Source organism: Panthera uncia, chromosome B1, assembly GCF_023721935.1.
Source record: "Panthera uncia isolate 11264 chromosome B1, Puncia_PCG_1.0, whole genome shotgun sequence".
NCBI lineage: Eukaryota > Metazoa > Chordata > Mammalia > Carnivora > Felidae > Panthera > Panthera uncia.
The window spans coordinates 97,589,923-97,606,573 of NC_064811.1; the positions used below are offsets into that span (position 1 = coordinate 97,589,923).

The 16,651-nt window shown below is 36.5% G+C and overlaps 1 protein-coding gene and 1 long non-coding RNA gene across 2 annotated transcripts in view; one reads left to right on the top strand and one right to left on the bottom strand.

Annotated features, from left to right (window-relative positions):
- Positions 1 to 506: 506 nt before the first annotated feature.
- Positions 507 to 16,651, bottom strand: part of LOC125923055 (uncharacterized) — a 205,601-nt gene continuing 189,456 nt past the window's right edge. The window contains exons 3-5 of the long non-coding RNA XR_007457873.1: positions 8,189 to 8,305; positions 2,124 to 2,266; positions 507 to 1,623 (exon numbers count right to left, since the gene is read on the bottom strand). This is a non-coding gene — a long non-coding RNA (uncharacterized LOC125923055). The remainder of the gene's footprint in view (positions 1,624 to 2,123; positions 2,267 to 8,188; positions 8,306 to 16,651) is intronic.
- LOC125923054 (bifunctional heparan sulfate N-deacetylase/N-sulfotransferase 3) overlaps positions 10,822 to 16,651 on the top strand; it is a 168,403-nt gene continuing 162,573 nt past the window's right edge. Inside the window, exon 1 of the mRNA XM_049631088.1 lies at positions 10,822 to 11,953. Coding sequence (XP_049487045.1) covers positions 10,931 to 11,953 — 1,023 coding nt within the window. The 5' untranslated portion in view covers positions 10,822 to 10,930. The remainder of the gene's footprint in view (positions 11,954 to 16,651) is intronic.

Consider the following 16,651-nt stretch of genomic DNA (forward strand, 5'->3'; position numbering starts at 1 on the left):
AAATTGGTCACATGAATTAATTTCTTCATAGGTTTTAGAATGAAGGATCCTTAGGTTACTAAAATGTTTTTAGGTAAAACTTTTATCTCTTTTTGGAGAGATTTGTTATAGTTTAGTTCAGTTGAGTTTGGTATACCTTCTCTTTCAGTAGATTTTCTTGAGGAAAGTATTATTTCTGAAGATAACAGCAAGTTATTACAGTAATTTGTGGTGTAACTGAAAGGTTTGTTGGAAAAAAAAATACTGTGGAAGAGATAACCAGGCACTTGAGGTTCATTTTTCTGGACCATATATATTCTACTGAAGAAGTTATCATGAGCTAGAATCTAAACATTCAGTGGTCAACTTGCTATTTCAGAATTTCAAAACCATAAAGAAATGACAAATTTTTCTTTCAATTTAGGGAATCTTAAAGTGACTTCCTTGAAACCTGGTTAAGTCTTAACTGTTCTTTAGTGATTAGTGCCAACTTTTAAGCTTAAGTATGTATATGTTGAGGTATAAAATATAGTCAAAGAAAATGATATTTAAATACTTTGTGGTATATATGCACTATAAAAACAGAGAAATAGAATTGGTGATAAAAAACACTATTCTCAACTAAATGAATGTCTTGGATTTATAATTACTTAACAGTTTAGACAACAGGAAAGAACAGTAGAAGTTCGGTCTCCTGTGCTGTGGCTGTTGAGGACGAGCATATTTGCACTGACATGGCTGACCTCTGAGGACCTGTCCAGATTAGAGAATGCTGCCAGGCCACAAAAGTAACAGCTTACATTATAATGATAATTAGTTTGAAAAATGCTCAAAATTGTTTTATAATGGAATTTTTTTTCTTAGAGTGCCCAATAATTGGTTGTAGAAAACCAATTGGTTTCTTTTGTTTGTTTGTTTTCTTGCTTCTTTGTTCTTAATAAAAACTATATCCTTAGGTCTGGGATGTCAAAAGGACCTTCATGTTACTCTAAACATTCTTCATCAATTTTATGTAAGTTGCATAACAAAAAAAAATCAGGCTTCTCTATAATTAATGTGTATAACAAATTATTTCACAAAAATTCCGATACATTACTGAGGGCTGAAACTCTTTTTTTTTTTTCAAAAAAAATTTTTAATATTTATTTATGTCAGATAGAGAGAGAGAGCAGGGGAGAGGCAGAGAGAGAAGGAGACACAGAATCCAAAGCAAGCTCCCGGCTCTGAGCTGTCAGCACAGAGCCTATATGGGGCTTGAACTCATGAACGACAAGATCATGACCTGAGCCGAAGTCCAACGCTTAACCAACTGAGCCACCTAGGCACCTCCTGAGGGCTATAACTCTTGATTACCTATTGCCAAACATGAGCTTACAAATCAAATATTAAAGTCTTATACTAAAACATTTTAGCTTCTCAATGATGGGTATTCATTTTACATACACTGCGTTTTCAATTTTTTTTTTCCTTAGGTTACAATGTTTCAGAATAACATGAAGCACCATATAAATTCTAGGTCTGGTTCTGCCATGAGAGATGTACAACCCCTCTTGCTAGCTCTGGGCCTTGGTCCCTTACCTGGAAAATTATGTTCTCAGAGATGGTTTTCTGTCTTCTTTGTTGTCCAACACTGTGAAAATTGTTCTGAAAGATAGGACAAACAGACGTGAAAAAAATTAAAGAATAATACAAAACTTGTTGATTAGTACTGTTGTCTAGATATTTAGTAATAGATATGAAACTTTTAAAAATAACAGTTACCACTGCTAGAATGGTTACTTTGTACCAGGTACTGTTCTAAGCACTGACATACTAATTTTTAGCTCATGTAATCTTCACAAAGATTATTTGAGGTAGAAGCTCTAATTATTTCCATGTCATAAATGAGGAACTCGAGACACTGAGAAGTTACCTTTCTAAGATCATATCCTTGCAAATGGTAAAAATGGGATTCAGTTTGCGTCTGGCTCAATGCACATGCTCTTAATCACTATATTATCTCTATGTTTTCAAGTATTTGTGCTTGATATGCCTCTTGATATAACAGAGGCAATTCACATACCACTTCAAATCATTTCTACCACTTCTACCCTTACGTACTCCTACATATGAAATGATCATTTATTCCTTCAAGAGATACTTACTTGGCACCTATTATTGTGTCATGCTTAAAGCAGTGCCCAAGACCATTACAGGTGGTGCCTTCCCTAATGGAGTATAGATGGTCCAGTTTAGGTGATTTCTTTCTTCTCCCGTGATATACCAATTGGATTGAGTGTCACTTGTTCTAAAAGATGCCTAGGGTAACAACGGAAGAATTTATCTGACTTCTTTGTTGATGCCTCCATAGGATAGAGGGTAATAGAACCAGGACCTCAGATTTCCTAGGTCTCCCTATTATATTTCTTCATTGCTCCTCTCTGCTCTCTTTGCATTATCCTTCCTGCAGATTGGCTGCCTTTGCTTCTCCAGTTCATATAACCCACCCTAAAACATAGCCAAAAGCTCATCTGTAACTTTACATCTTATGATGCAGGCAAACAAGGAGAGACTTGGTTAATAATCTTGTTCCCATGACTCTGAAGAAGAATAAAAATGACAAAGGTTGTATTAGATCCTGAAAGCTGCATCGGCAGTAGTCATAATGCCCTGCGATTAGGCAGGAATACATTGCTGCATACATTGTAGCTCAATTTAAGGGGATTTGAGAGACATTTTCTCCTTTAAGTCATACAGACAGAACAAAGGGCAAGCAGTAGTGGGGACGTTTTCTTGTGTTACCTCGCTGGATGGCACAGCACTGAGAGAGGGGAACAAAAGTATCCTTTCCTTCATAATTTCTAAATACAAAGAAGGAGGGAAAATGGCAATAGAACAGCACTTTTCCATTTAATGTATCAAACAAAACTAATGCCCCCAAGTGCAGCTATTTGCCTATCCATCCTAAAGTAAAACCACAGTTCTAGAGACAGAGTGTATTCTTGGTCGTACTCCATGCAAATCAGCATCTGCCTTGCCTACCACAGCGGGGTTCAATTAACATGACACAATTTCACACATTTTTTTTTCCCAGAGAAGAGCATGTTCTTTGTCAATTTTTAATACTACTAAATTACTTTTAGCAAATTCGTAATGTGTTTGAGGCCTCCCAATGCATTTTTCAACACCATAAAATACAGTTAATTTTGTGAAAAGAGAATGTTGTCAAGATCTTTTAAATATCTTTCATTTATGTTAGAACCTGAAGTTCTTCAGTTATTAATACTCATTTTCCAGATGGCAATCTTTTTCTCACATTTCTTGTACTGCCAACGTCAACGTGATTCTATTTCATTTAGAAATTGATTTTTACTTTGGGATGATGGTGGGTGTTAGTGGAAGAGAAAGGATAGGTTACGGAGTGACAAGTAGGTGTGTCACTGTGCAGATACTGTAATATTTTGCAACATGCATGTGTGCATAGATTCAGTTCTTCAGTATGTATATGGAATTGCTTATAATTCCAATAAATAATTTCTCCCTCTGCCTTTTGTTAATGGCATATAATTAAAGAATGCCTAAAGTTTCCTTGGTGGAAAACAGGTGTTTTCCTTTTTAAAAACAGATGCATTGCAAAACAACCCCAGACATGCTGAATTCTGAAAAAAATATCAGAATGGGAAAAATAGATATTTGAGTAATATTCAATGAAAGGTGTATTCTGGATGTGACTGATTTATAGCTGTGGACAAAGTGGCTGCTGCCATTCACAGTGTTTATATTATCACCTGACTGAGGCCAATGTGATTGATGGAGGTACCCATTCATGGAAGATGGTTGGACTTACTGACTACTCTAGTTTGTGAATGCAGCTACTATTTGTAAAATTTAGTGCAGGCTCTTTTCTCACTCATTTAACAATTCAGTGGGATGTTCTTACTTCAGTCACTGTATTGATATCAAGAATATAGAGGTGATCAGGACAGGTACTTACAGATGCTTCTAACCTATGGAGAAATGCACACAGTCGCACATGACTAATTTTAAGTATTGGATATGCTGCAGAGGTAAACTAGATGGTGATGTGACAGGGTGTAAAGGGGAGACACAACAGATCTGGGGAATCAAGGAGGCTTTTGCGAGGCAGGAATATTTATGCTTAGAGCTGTGAGCTCTAGAGGATGGAGCCAGATGAGGAAATGGGAGAAAACTTCTAGACAAAGAGAACAGCATGTGAGAAGACGCTGAGTCAGAAAAGAGGCTGTCTCTTCCAATTTACCTGGAACTTGGAGGGAAGCACACCCTTGAATCAGACCTGGGATGTAAGAGTTGGAAGCATTCCTCACAGTGTCTTGTGGGGAATGTATAGAAATTTGCATTTTAATCAGTAAGTGAAATAGGCAGCCATGGATACATTTTCTGCTAGGAAGAATCAGTCAGATTTGTGCTTTGATGCTGGGCTGAGAAAAGTATAAAAGGAGCCAAGAGTGTTTATGATGAGGCTAGCTGTTGTGGTAGTTCAAGTGAGAAGAACATTGCCTCAGAAAGGAGAGAAGTGTACTGAAGAGGCGAGGTGAGTTTTGGGAAATGGAAATGAGAGGACTTGGGTTTATGTAGATGAGCCGAGGTGAGGGAAAAGAAGGTGTCAAGGATAAGGCACTACATGGTTGCAGGGAGATGAAGACAATTTTAGACAGTAGATCATAATTCAATTTTAGATAAGTTGAGTTTTCTTGTGACACAATTCCAGTAGAGCTAAACAGTGGTTGCCATATAATGAGAAAGAATAGAGTTACTGTGAGTTGTTGTTATATCAAGTTGATAGTTCAATTTGCAATCCTAAAGCTCAGAGGAAGGAGGGTGGACTTAAAAATAAACATTTGGAACTTATTAGAGCATGGGTGGCAGTGAAAGCCATTGAGTGCGTAAGTTCATCTGGGGTAATGGGGAGGAATGAGAAGAAGCCCAAGGATGAACATGATGCTGGGTTATGCCTCTGACTGAGTCTCTTCCTCTGTTCTGAGACCCATCTAACTTTAGCTTCCTACATCAAAGGTGGACTTCCTATATCTCCCACAACTCTGCTTACACTGGAATGCTTGTAGCTGTCCCTTTAAAATTCTTAGTGAATTCTAATTGGCCATCTTCAGATATTTCACATTTCCTATGTTATTTATGTCATCATCATCATCAATATCATCATCATCATCATCAATATCATCATCATCGTCATCATCATCATTAACATCATCATCATCACAGGTAACATGTAACATATTCATTCTATGTGTCTGACAGTTTTCTAAGAGCTTTCTGTAGTTTATCTCATAATTCTCATTAGAACTCTATTAATAGGTATCTCAAGTACCCCCATTTTCATATGCAGAAACTGCAGCATCTCAAGATAATAACTACCCAGTATCCATTTGCTACATGTTCCCAAACGTGCATGCTGCAGTTGCTTTCCCAGGTGTATGGCATCTTCAATGCAGACTGTCGAGTTCCAATTTCAGTTCAACCTCTATGAGTGGTGGCATCTTGGACAGGTTACTTAACTTTTAAAGGGCCCAACACCATGTTGGCATGTAGTAAGTGTTCACTAGTTTGGCTGTGTTGTTGTTATTAATTCTACCTTCCTATATGATGTGATTTCCTTTGGTGTGCCTCATAGGAAATCCTGATGAAGTGGTGATGTTTCTAACCAGTCCAACCTTTCAGCTTTCCTGTATCTGCTCTATTCCACAATGCCTGCCTAAGTGGTTTGTTGATTTTCTAAATTTAATTTACACTTCCTTGGTCATTCAGCATATTCCCCATCATAGGTTGAATAGGCATCCCAAAGCAACCACAATGGTCAGCTCTGTACTTGTAAAGACAGTTGTGTCCATGGAAACTCTCTGACATGCAAGCTGGTGTGTCTGTTCTTTAGTCATTCAGGGAACTCTTTCAGACCATGCAAGTCTGTAATTTCCAGTGTATTTTTGTGAGAACACTTCAAGAATACAATCATCACTATACTGAAGCACGTCTTGCTCTTTTTTGGCATTTAAAAATGTTGTTTATCCTGTTTCTTGTTTGAAAGATTACTGGGAATGACACAAACCCTATACCCTTGGAAAGAGAGACATTAAGCAAACAATGTTGCTAATAATATTTAGTAAGAGTTGTGATAAAGGCCTCAAACAAAAAGTAATTGTAATTAGATTACATAATCTGGGTATCTGGTCTAAAGGAGGAAGGGTAGAGTTGGTCAGGAAAGGCTTTCCTCAGGAATTGAGTTTGTGTAGCATATCCAGATGTGCCTATGACCCATTAATTTCAAATGTTTCCTTGTCTTTTTTGTCAACATCCAGCTATTTTATAGAACATTGTGATTTTGCTCTCTCTCCCTATGCATCATTCAGTCACCTGTCTGAACCTTAGTTGCACATCATTAGCTCATGCCAATTTCCACTCTTCGCTTTTGTGTTTCTATTACTGGCACTTTTATTCTTCTAGTCCCCAAGCCTCCCTACTCCCCCAACCATAATTTATCAATAATCCTTTCTTTTTTTTCTCTCCCATCTCTTTTCATTTTCACTCCCCCTGATAACCTCCTTAGTCTGGACATGCACCACTCTCCACCTGGATTGTGCACCAGCCCCTTAGCTGGGGATCTCGACTCCATCCCCTTCTTCACTCTACAATATAGCATATACTCTCTCTGTTCATGTGAGTGCTATCTGTCCATTCTGGATACTACTGCTACACTAATCCTCTGTAAACATGATTTTTATTGTCTCTTTTCTGTTCAGACACATATAGTGCTATTTCTAAGTTGACACTTTTGTGCTTCACAGCCCTTTCTAAGGACACTCATTAATCTGCAGGACTCCTTGAATGAAGTCTTATTTCTGTTTTCACCCCAACACATAGTATCTTATTATAGTCTCACTCTCAGGTAAACACTGTAACTATTTCATTTCTTCAAACTTGTCAAGTATTTTTTAAGTTTATTTATTTTATTTATATATATGTATTTGTGTGTGTGTGTGTGTGTGTGTGTGTATTTATTAGAGAGAGAGAGAGAGAGCATGTGTGCATGCACCAGTGGGGGAGGGGCAGCGAGAGAGAGAATCCCAAGCAGGCTCTGCACTGTTAGCACAGAGCCTGACTTGGGGCTTGAACCCATGAACTGTGAGATCATGATCTGAGCAGAAGTCAAACACTTAATCGACTGAGGCACCCAGGTGCCCCAACCTTGCCAGGTATTTTAATAAGCTCTACACCCAATGTGGAGCTTGAACTCATGACCCCAAGATTGAGTCCCATGCTCTGCTGATGAGCCAGCCAGGCACACCCTTCACCAGGTATTTTTCCTGACACGTTCATCCCATTCTCATATCCAGATCTTGCTCATCACGCCATGCCCCCCTCAAGCACCATCACTGTTAAAAACTGCTTTCCTAAATTTCATTAATCTTTCTTGCTCTTTGCTTTGAAACTTGTAACAAACATAGTCTGTACAGCATAAATCACTACCTAGTATGTGAAACATAGTGTTGGCTGTTTTTTCACAAGTCATGTTCCCCAATGGAGACCATGCTTCTGCAGACAAGAATAATTCTTAATACTACTTCTGTGGTGTCTCCTGCACCTAATACAGCACTAAGCCCAAAGTGAGTGTTCAACAAATTCCCAATGACTGATTGCAGAATAATCAATTGATCGGTATCTTTGGGCGGGTTCAGATTTAATATCTACCATAGTGGCTTTTTTTATCCTATGTTAGGATGGTATGATTATATTTTCTTAGTATTAAGTAAAAAAGACATTAAATCCAGCTAATGTATAGATAATTATAATCATATTAATAGTAATGTGTAACTTTAAATATAAATTATGACATTAGAATAAAGTAGAAGTGTCGAATTAACTTCTAAGGTTAATATGCCATTGTATTCAACTGATTCTACAAATAGTCATTGGGTGCTTACCCTGTGCCTGGCACTAGGGGCTCAATGATAGACAAAAGAGGCCTTATCTCCACTCTCTTAGGGTCTACAGTTAGACAAGGGAGACTGACTTTAAACAACATTTTAATTACAATAGTTGTCAAGAATTGCAAAGAAGATATCATTTCTACAATGGCCATGTGTAACTGCTGGTCTTACCAAGTTTGGAGGGTCAGCTCCATCTGAGAAGATTTCACAGGGGAACTGTGTGGAGGGGCTTAGTTTTCCACATGTACCTGTCTTCCCCACCTGGTGATGCCCCACAAGTGAAGGGCTCAGGAGAAGCTGCTACAGCGTCATCCCGTGCAAAAGGAGTGACAGCAACATTGCAGTCCATTCTGAGATTTTCATAGCTAACAGACATACAGAGAATGGGAAGTAGTTGGTGGATGAGGTTGCAGTAAGAACCATAACTTTTAAGAGTCTGTACTAGAGACCAAATTTGGCCACAGCAAAATGAGATACGCTGTCAAAAAGGTTTAGATGAAACTTAGAGAATCTTAATGTATCCATTTAAATATCTTAGACCAAATCCTACCCTCAGAGCCATACACTGGAATACCCTTGGCTTCAGGAGGAAACCTGAAGAGGTTAATGGAAAAGAGATGTCTTTCAGTATTTCCTATTTGCTAATGGAGAAGGTAGCTTTGATAGGTTCCTCATACCCATCCTACATACTGAGAGCAAATACTCCTCACCACTTTGCCTCATCACAGATGAGATTAGTATGAGTTACATGCCTTCACTTCTGACAATAAGAACAAACTAGGAAACACTGCTATCTGAAATGCAAAATGTGGTAATACATTTTGTATCTATTCAAAAACACTCCGCAGCTAAAATTGAAATGGAGGCATAGAAAGATGTGAGATTTTGTATACTGCTGTTATACTCCAGAATATTATATTATTTATAAGTATGTACGTAACTTTTAAAGTGCAATTACTTTTCAAAATGAAATAACTACAATTACAATGGAAACTCTCAGTTGTCCTGGTAATTTTGATCTGCTTAAATTATACCTACATCTACACTAGAATGTTTAAAAGAGCAGAATGTTATCCTTTATATTAGGCTTATTTTCAAGCATGCCAGATCACTTGATGGCATTTTACTTGGCAGAGTGGTGGTGTACCACAGACCCACATGTTCTGCTCCTTCTTTCTTTGCAGTGTCCCTCAGACTTGTCCCTTCCCACGTTCTTCCTGACCTATGATCACTAACAGTGGCTGGCTTATGAGAAATGAGCCTGCACTGGCTTGCCAGCCTTGACTCTGACAGTGCTCTAGGATATCTTCCATGTATTGATTATCAGTTCATTTTCCTGAAAAATCTCATGCTTCTCATGTTATTCTCCAAATCAGGAAAGTATAAAGGTTCCATGTGGGTTTTCTCAACCATGAATTTCTGCACTATCAAATCTCTGCATAACCTGAGTTACCTATACTCTGTGAAAATTTATTTTTTAGGTATTTCATACCATTGCCTTCCACTCCTCATCAGTATTCCTTGCCCAATATGGTTCTCACTCCTGCCTCTATAAAGTTTCCTCTATCTCAGATGCCTACTTTTATTACCCTCCTCCTTCAAGGCTCTACCCAAATCCTATGTCCCCTTGATATAGCCTTCCCCACTTGCCATGGTCTCTTTTCTTGTCTCATTACAGTCATTTGTCTCTAATCAGCAACCATATATTATTGTCATGCTAGTTACTGTATCTATAGTTTTGGACGCTTTAAAAATTCACTATGTTGACCATTTATGTTTTAAATAGAAATATAGTTATCCCATAAATATTTGAATGAATGACATAGGTACCCTAAACATTTGAATGAATAATTACAATATATAATTTACAGGATAAATATCCTACTTATAAGTATCCTATTTATCCTACAAACATCCTACAGTTATACTCCAGAATGTATTATTCATAAAGATAAACATATATTATTCAAAGTACTGTTCGCCGCTAATTTCATGGGTGAATATCACAGGATCTTAGAGCCAGAATATTCTTGGTGATCATTTATTCTAACCTTATAATTTTACTTAGAAGGTACTGGGGCCAAAGTGACACAATTAATAAGAGGTAGAGGTGCAGTGAACCTTTCAGCCTGCCTTATGGATAGTACCTTTCTTAATCTTTTTTTTTTGTATTCTATGATATTTCCAGGACCATAAGACTCTAATAAACTTCTGCTCTAAGAAGCCCTCATTTTTCTTTCTTGTTATCTTTCAAAAGCTACTACATTTTTCTAAGATTAGTAAGACTTTAAAGGGATTCGAAACTATAGCATGACAAGGTATTTCATGAAGTTTTAGTTATTTTCATTGATTTAAAAAAAACACTTATATAGTACTTTTTTCATGTAATTAATGAGCTCTTTTCCAAAAATCAGAATCTAATGTCTTAATTGGAGCACTTAATGAAATATGTCCAAACTTCTTTGAATTTTCAGTATATGTAGTTAAATACATATGCAGTGTGTGTGCATTACATCATGTGGCAGTGTGTGGCTCCAGTGACCTCTTTGGGGTCTTAGTTATATATTACAGAGTTTGATGCAAAGCTCGACGAATAAAAGGAAATTTCTTGTTAGCCCAGTGTATTTTCTATACAAAGGATAGAGATTTTCCTGTTTCTGTCCCTCCCGTGTCCTCATCCATATCTGGGCAAAAGAAAAAGAGGTTTTCTTGCTAACCATACACTATGGGAGAAACAAAAAGGCTTTCTTACCAACCATATACACCAGTCCATCTGCCTAACAGCTTGCCATTTGTGCCAATCAGCAGGACAAAACCTTGCTCACTTAATGCTGCAGAATGAATGTATGATATCCTATTCTATTTTATTCTGCTTTTCAGACTATATTTTCTGTGAGTCCTGATCAAGTGATACAAATGCGCTGCAATGGTGACATAAACTATCGACTGAGACTGGAAAAGTAGCTGAACACCATCTTTTCTTCTTTTTTATGGTGCTTCTATTGGAACAGTCTGAGGAAAGCATATACAGCATGAGTTTTATCATGAAGCTTCACAGACACTTTCAAAGGACTGTTATTCTGCTTGCCACATTTTGTATGGTGAGCATTATTATTTCTGCATATTACCTGTACAGTGGCTACAAACAGGAAAATGAACCCTCTGAGCTAATGTCAGAAGTAGACTGTGGGGACTTCCAGCACCCACCATACAGGCTCATGGAAGTCAAGACAATGAAGCTTTCTGATGCCCCGAAGACAGACCCCACAGTCCTGGTGTTTGTGGAGAGCCAATACTCATCACTTGGTCAAGACATAATTATGATTCTAGAATCGAGTAGATTCCAGTATCACATTGAAATTGCTCCTGGAAAGGGGGATCTCCCAGCACTTATAGAAAAAGCTAAAGGCAAATATATTCTCGTTATTTATGAGAATATATTAAAGTATATAAACATGGACTCTTGGAACCGAAGCCTGTTAGATAAATACTGTGTGGAATATGGTGTGGCTGTCATTGGATTCCACAAAACTAGTGAGAAGAGCTCACAGAGCTTTCAGTTAAAAGGTTTCCCTTTTTCCATATACGGAAATCTTGCAGTAAAAGATTGTTGTATTAATCCTCATTCTCCATTGCTTCGTGTGACCAAATCTTCCAAACTTGAAAAAGGTTCTTTACCTGGAACTGACTGGACAGTGTTCCAGATTAATCACTCAGCCTACCAACCGGTAATATTTGCCAAAGTAAAGACCCCAGAAAACCTTTCTCCTCCTATCTCTAAAGGTGCTTTTTATGCCACTGTCATACATGACTTGGGACTTCATGATGGAATTCAAAGAGTTTTTTTTGGCAACAACTTGAACTTTTGGTTGCACAAGCTCATCTTCATAGATGCTGTCTCCTTCTTGTCAGGAAACAGGCTGACACTGTCCTTGGACAGGTATATTCTTGTGGATATTGATGATATTTTTGTGGGAAAGGAGGGGACAAGAATGAACACCAATGACGTTAAGGTAAGGCTTTTTATCTCAAAGTTTCAAAGTTTAGGTTATCTCTCAGTAGGTTTACCAACTGTCTCGGATTTTCTGGGGCTATGGGATTTCCCAGGACGTGGGATTTTCATTTTATTGGAATGTCTTAGGCAAACGGGGATGAATTGGCTACCCTCAGCTATATTTGAGATATAGGGCTATTTCTCTCTGAATTAAGAAAAATGAAAGCTGTGCTAAAGGATTGAGTGTGGCAGGATCCTGAAGTGTTTTTCTATGTGTATGTAAAACTAGAGTAAAAACCAACTTGTTTACTTAACTTTCCAGAAACTATCTACCTTAGAAAACTCTTACTAAGACTTTAGTTCATTTAAATATGAAATCAAAGTGAATTTGTTTTAATGAAAATAAATACTCCCACAAATTTTCAAGAATTAAATATCTCATAAGTAGCAAGTTCAGATATTTTTGGAAGTCAAATGTGCAACTCATTTTCTCTTATATTTTTTTGAAACTGAAAATCAGCACTACTAAATATGGAGAGCTATGAATATACAAGCTTACTTATTCGTATATAAACATAAGGATTTAAATTAAGTTTCAGAATTCATTGAACACTTCTGGTACATATATGAAGCCCATTATGCTTCATTTAAATGCTATTCAATTTTTTTATTGTGTAAAACTACTGCCCTTAAATAGAAAACACTTATTTGAAGATAGTTGATTATTGTGAATGAATTGTGTTATATAAACAATGGGTTGTTTAATGTTAATAAAATTTAAAATGAAAATAATCTACACTTATCTTACTTTCCCACTCAAAATACTATAGGTTTCTATCTTCCTTGTACTGCATAATGATTTCTCATAAAAGTAAAAGGAGAGATTTTGATACATATTTTTTAAAATTCTGTACAGCTTTGACCTTCTGGTAAAATACAAAGGACTAAATCAGATGGAAAAAAAATCTTGAAAACTGCATTCTTTTCTATAGACACTATACATCTGGCAAATAATAGTAATGTTCATCACACTAGTTAAATGAGCTAAGAATACCAGAGGGACCATTAAATGTTACAAGAGTGTGTGAAAACTGAAAAGAAAAAAATCCATATTTTTAACAATATTTTAGACTCTTCTTTTTAACTCAATAAAAATGAATTAATAAAGAAGTTGTACCTAATTTTTCATTAAGTCTTATGAAATATGCTTTGAAAATTGTAGCTAAATTAAAACCAAGTTAGTAGTTTAAACATTATGCACTTGAAAATTACAAACAGTATATAATTCTCTTCCAATATTTTCATTTCAAAATATTATGATAAAAATGTTTTTAAAGTTTTATTTCTGAAGTATAATTCTTTAAAACTGGCAAGATATGTTCTTATGCCATTTAAACATGTGCTAGATAAATCTCTGAGTTTTATATGCAAACTTACTATATCCCTAAAGTTATACAAAATATAAAACGCCTTTAGTACTCTCAAGGTTAAGCCATTTTTAAGGGGTATAAAAAATTAAACACATTACAATTGAACACATTTAATAAGAATTCAGCATGTACAAAATATTTAATGAATTTCTCATTTATGTGTGAATATCTTTTCTAACCAATCTGAAGGCTTAAAGGAAAGTATATTTAGAATTATTTGAGCTTTTAAACTACTTGTAAGTTATATCTGTGATTGAGCATCAAAACATTAATTCATTGTATGCAGTTACCCTGAGAGTCTAAACATTTTTCCTTTCTTTCTTTCTTTCTTTCTTCCTTTCTTTCATTTATTCATTCTGTAACTAGTTATTAAGCATATACATGTGAAGTATTTTTGATAATATGTAGGTAGAATCATAAGCCATAGCCCCATTCCTTTAGAAGAGAGGGTGGGGGAAGGATAGTAATAAAGCCCAGAAAGCACATAGTTGGTGATTGGGTTGACCATCTACCTGCTCAGTAACTGATTGGGCCATACCACATGCCAGGCACAGAGGCACACACTGGGGATACAAAGGTAAATAAGCATTACTCCTCTCTTAAGAAGTTTATAGTCTTGGGGGTGGGTGTGGGGCGCTGATAAGTAGGTAATAGTTTGCTTGTGGTAAATACAATAGTAAAGGTGTCTACATGGGTTTATATAAGTAATGCTGTGGGAAACACTATACTATGTGCTATGTACCTGAAACTATTAAGTTCTATTAAGTAGGATTTTGAGGCAAGGCTAGAGAAATATGATGATTTGGGAGGCTATAGCAGTGATATTTCAGACAAAAGGAAATTTCTTGAAACTAGGAAATGATAAAGAATGGAGAGAGAAGGACCAATTGAACTATTTAGGAGTTAAAATTGAACAACTTACTGGATCAGTGGAGACAAAAAAGAATATAATCAAGGATAACATTAAAATTTTAGCATAGGTGAATTATAGTTGGTTATTACAATGACAAAGAGGAGAGAGCAAGAAGATCATAGTGAAGGTAATTAAAAGGCCATATTAAAAATGCTAAATTATCGAAGTGCCTCTGAGATATACAGGTACAGATGTTTAGCAGGTAGTTGGCTCACAAGAGAAGTCTGGATAGCAAGTATAGTTTCTATCTAGGGAAGGGCTCAAAGCATGAAAGTATGTGAGATCATCCAGGGAAAGGGTTTATAGAATAATAAGGGAAGAAGACTGAGTATGGAATCTTAAGAAAAAGCATCTTTCAGAAAACAAGTGGAGAGAGATGATCTCATTAATAAGAGTCAAAAAGAATAGTATCAGAGACTAAGAAACCATGATGTTATACAGTAGTCCTCCCTTATCTGTGGTTTTGTTTTCCATAGTTTTAGATACCAGCAGTCAACCATGGTCAGGAAGCAGATGATCCTCCTGACTTAAGGTCATGAGGTCAGTAATAGCCTAACATACATCACAATGCCTACTTCGTTCACCTCACTTCATCTCCTTGCTAGGCATTTTGTCATCTCACATCATCACAAGATGGATGAGGACAGTACAATAAGATATTTTGAGAGAGAGAGAGAGAGAGAGAGAGAGAGAGAGAGAGAGAGAGACCACATTCACCTAACTTTTATTGCAGTATATTTTTATAATTATTCTATTGTATTATTGTTGTTAATCTTTTCCTGTGCCTAATTTATAAATTAGATTTTATCATAGGGATGTATGTATACGAAAAAAATAGATAGGGTTTGGTACTATCTGCAATTTCAGGCATCCACTGTTGGTTTTGGAATGTGTCCCCCATGGGTAAGGCAGACTACTATATAAGCCTTGGGGATAAAGAACTTCAAGGAGGGTGTGATCAGCAGTATAAAATCCAGCAGCAGAGGCCACTGAGGTAAGGACTGGCAAGTCTCCTTGGTAAAAGATGGAGGTTATTGGAGATTCTGGCAAACTCCAGAGGAATGCAACCATTGAGGCAGAGGCATAGTTGCAGCAAGTTCAGGAGTAAATTGGAGCGTTAAGACATGGAGAAGAAGAGTGTGGAATACTCAGTGGAGAAATTTTGATGTGAAGGCAAGAAGAGAAATTAGATGGAGGGAGAACTGGAGTTAGGGTGACCAACCATCCTGGTTTCCCTGGACTGAGAGCATTCAGTGCTAATACTGAGTCCCAGGCAAACTGGGATGATAGGTCTCCCTAACTAACTCGGGTAAGGGAGACTTTACCATACCTTTTTTCCTACGAAGAGAGATCAAAGAGCATCTGATCTAGGAAAAGGTTGTGGATATGGTAATTAAAAGTATGTAATTAATAGAAATATTTTTAATCAATTTCTTTTATTTCATTATTACCACTTATGAAAAATATTCTATTTTCCCTATTTGAATTATAGGAAAATTGAAAGGAATGTGAGAAAATTAAAGGTGACATGGAATGTTTTCTGCAAAATTAGAAGGATGGTGCATAGCACATACATTTTAATTATTATACTAATCATTTCAAAAGTGTTATTTTTTTTCGTTATGTGGAACCAAAAACAAAATGTGTTTCCTTATTGAATTGGAAAATTAGAATTAGCAATGTAATATCAGTGTTTACTTATTTACCTGCTAAATAATACAAGCACTTTATAAAGAGCCTCAAAGTGATAAAAGAAACTGAAATGGCACAAAATATATGACTCTTCATGAGGAAGAAAAAAATGCAGACCTAAGGTGTTGTCCTTATTAGTTGCAGAATTGATAAGCTCCAAGCCATAGCCCTTAAAGAATGAAGGAACATATAGTTTAGATAATTAATACGTTCTTCAAAAGTGTCGATACTAATTTCAGTCCCATTGAAGTCAGAAAAAGGGGTGTGTGTGTGTTTTATTGAACTGTGTGGACAAGACTTGTCTCAAATTCACCATGGACTAGTTTTGTGATATTCCTAGCTGCTAGTGTTCTAGGACCTGTCCTTAGACTTCCTGAGACCAAGTATGCAGAAAGGGTTTTGGCGAGGGAAAGTGGTGTATAAATAGATGTTTCTACCATAAAAGCATTTTAAAGCTATAGATGAAAGCACAGCTTGACCAAGTGAACATTAACAATTCACATTCTCCCTTAGAAGAAGAATGAATTCACTCTTGGCCTAAGATCCATTATACCTTTAGACTTAGACCACAGCCTATAACATTTCACCGCTAAGACTGTTGCGAAGTAGAAGAGGGAAGGGGGCCTTTCAAAGTGTTACTGAACTCTCTGCAGCTATACTCTCAACAAACCAAAGAGCTATA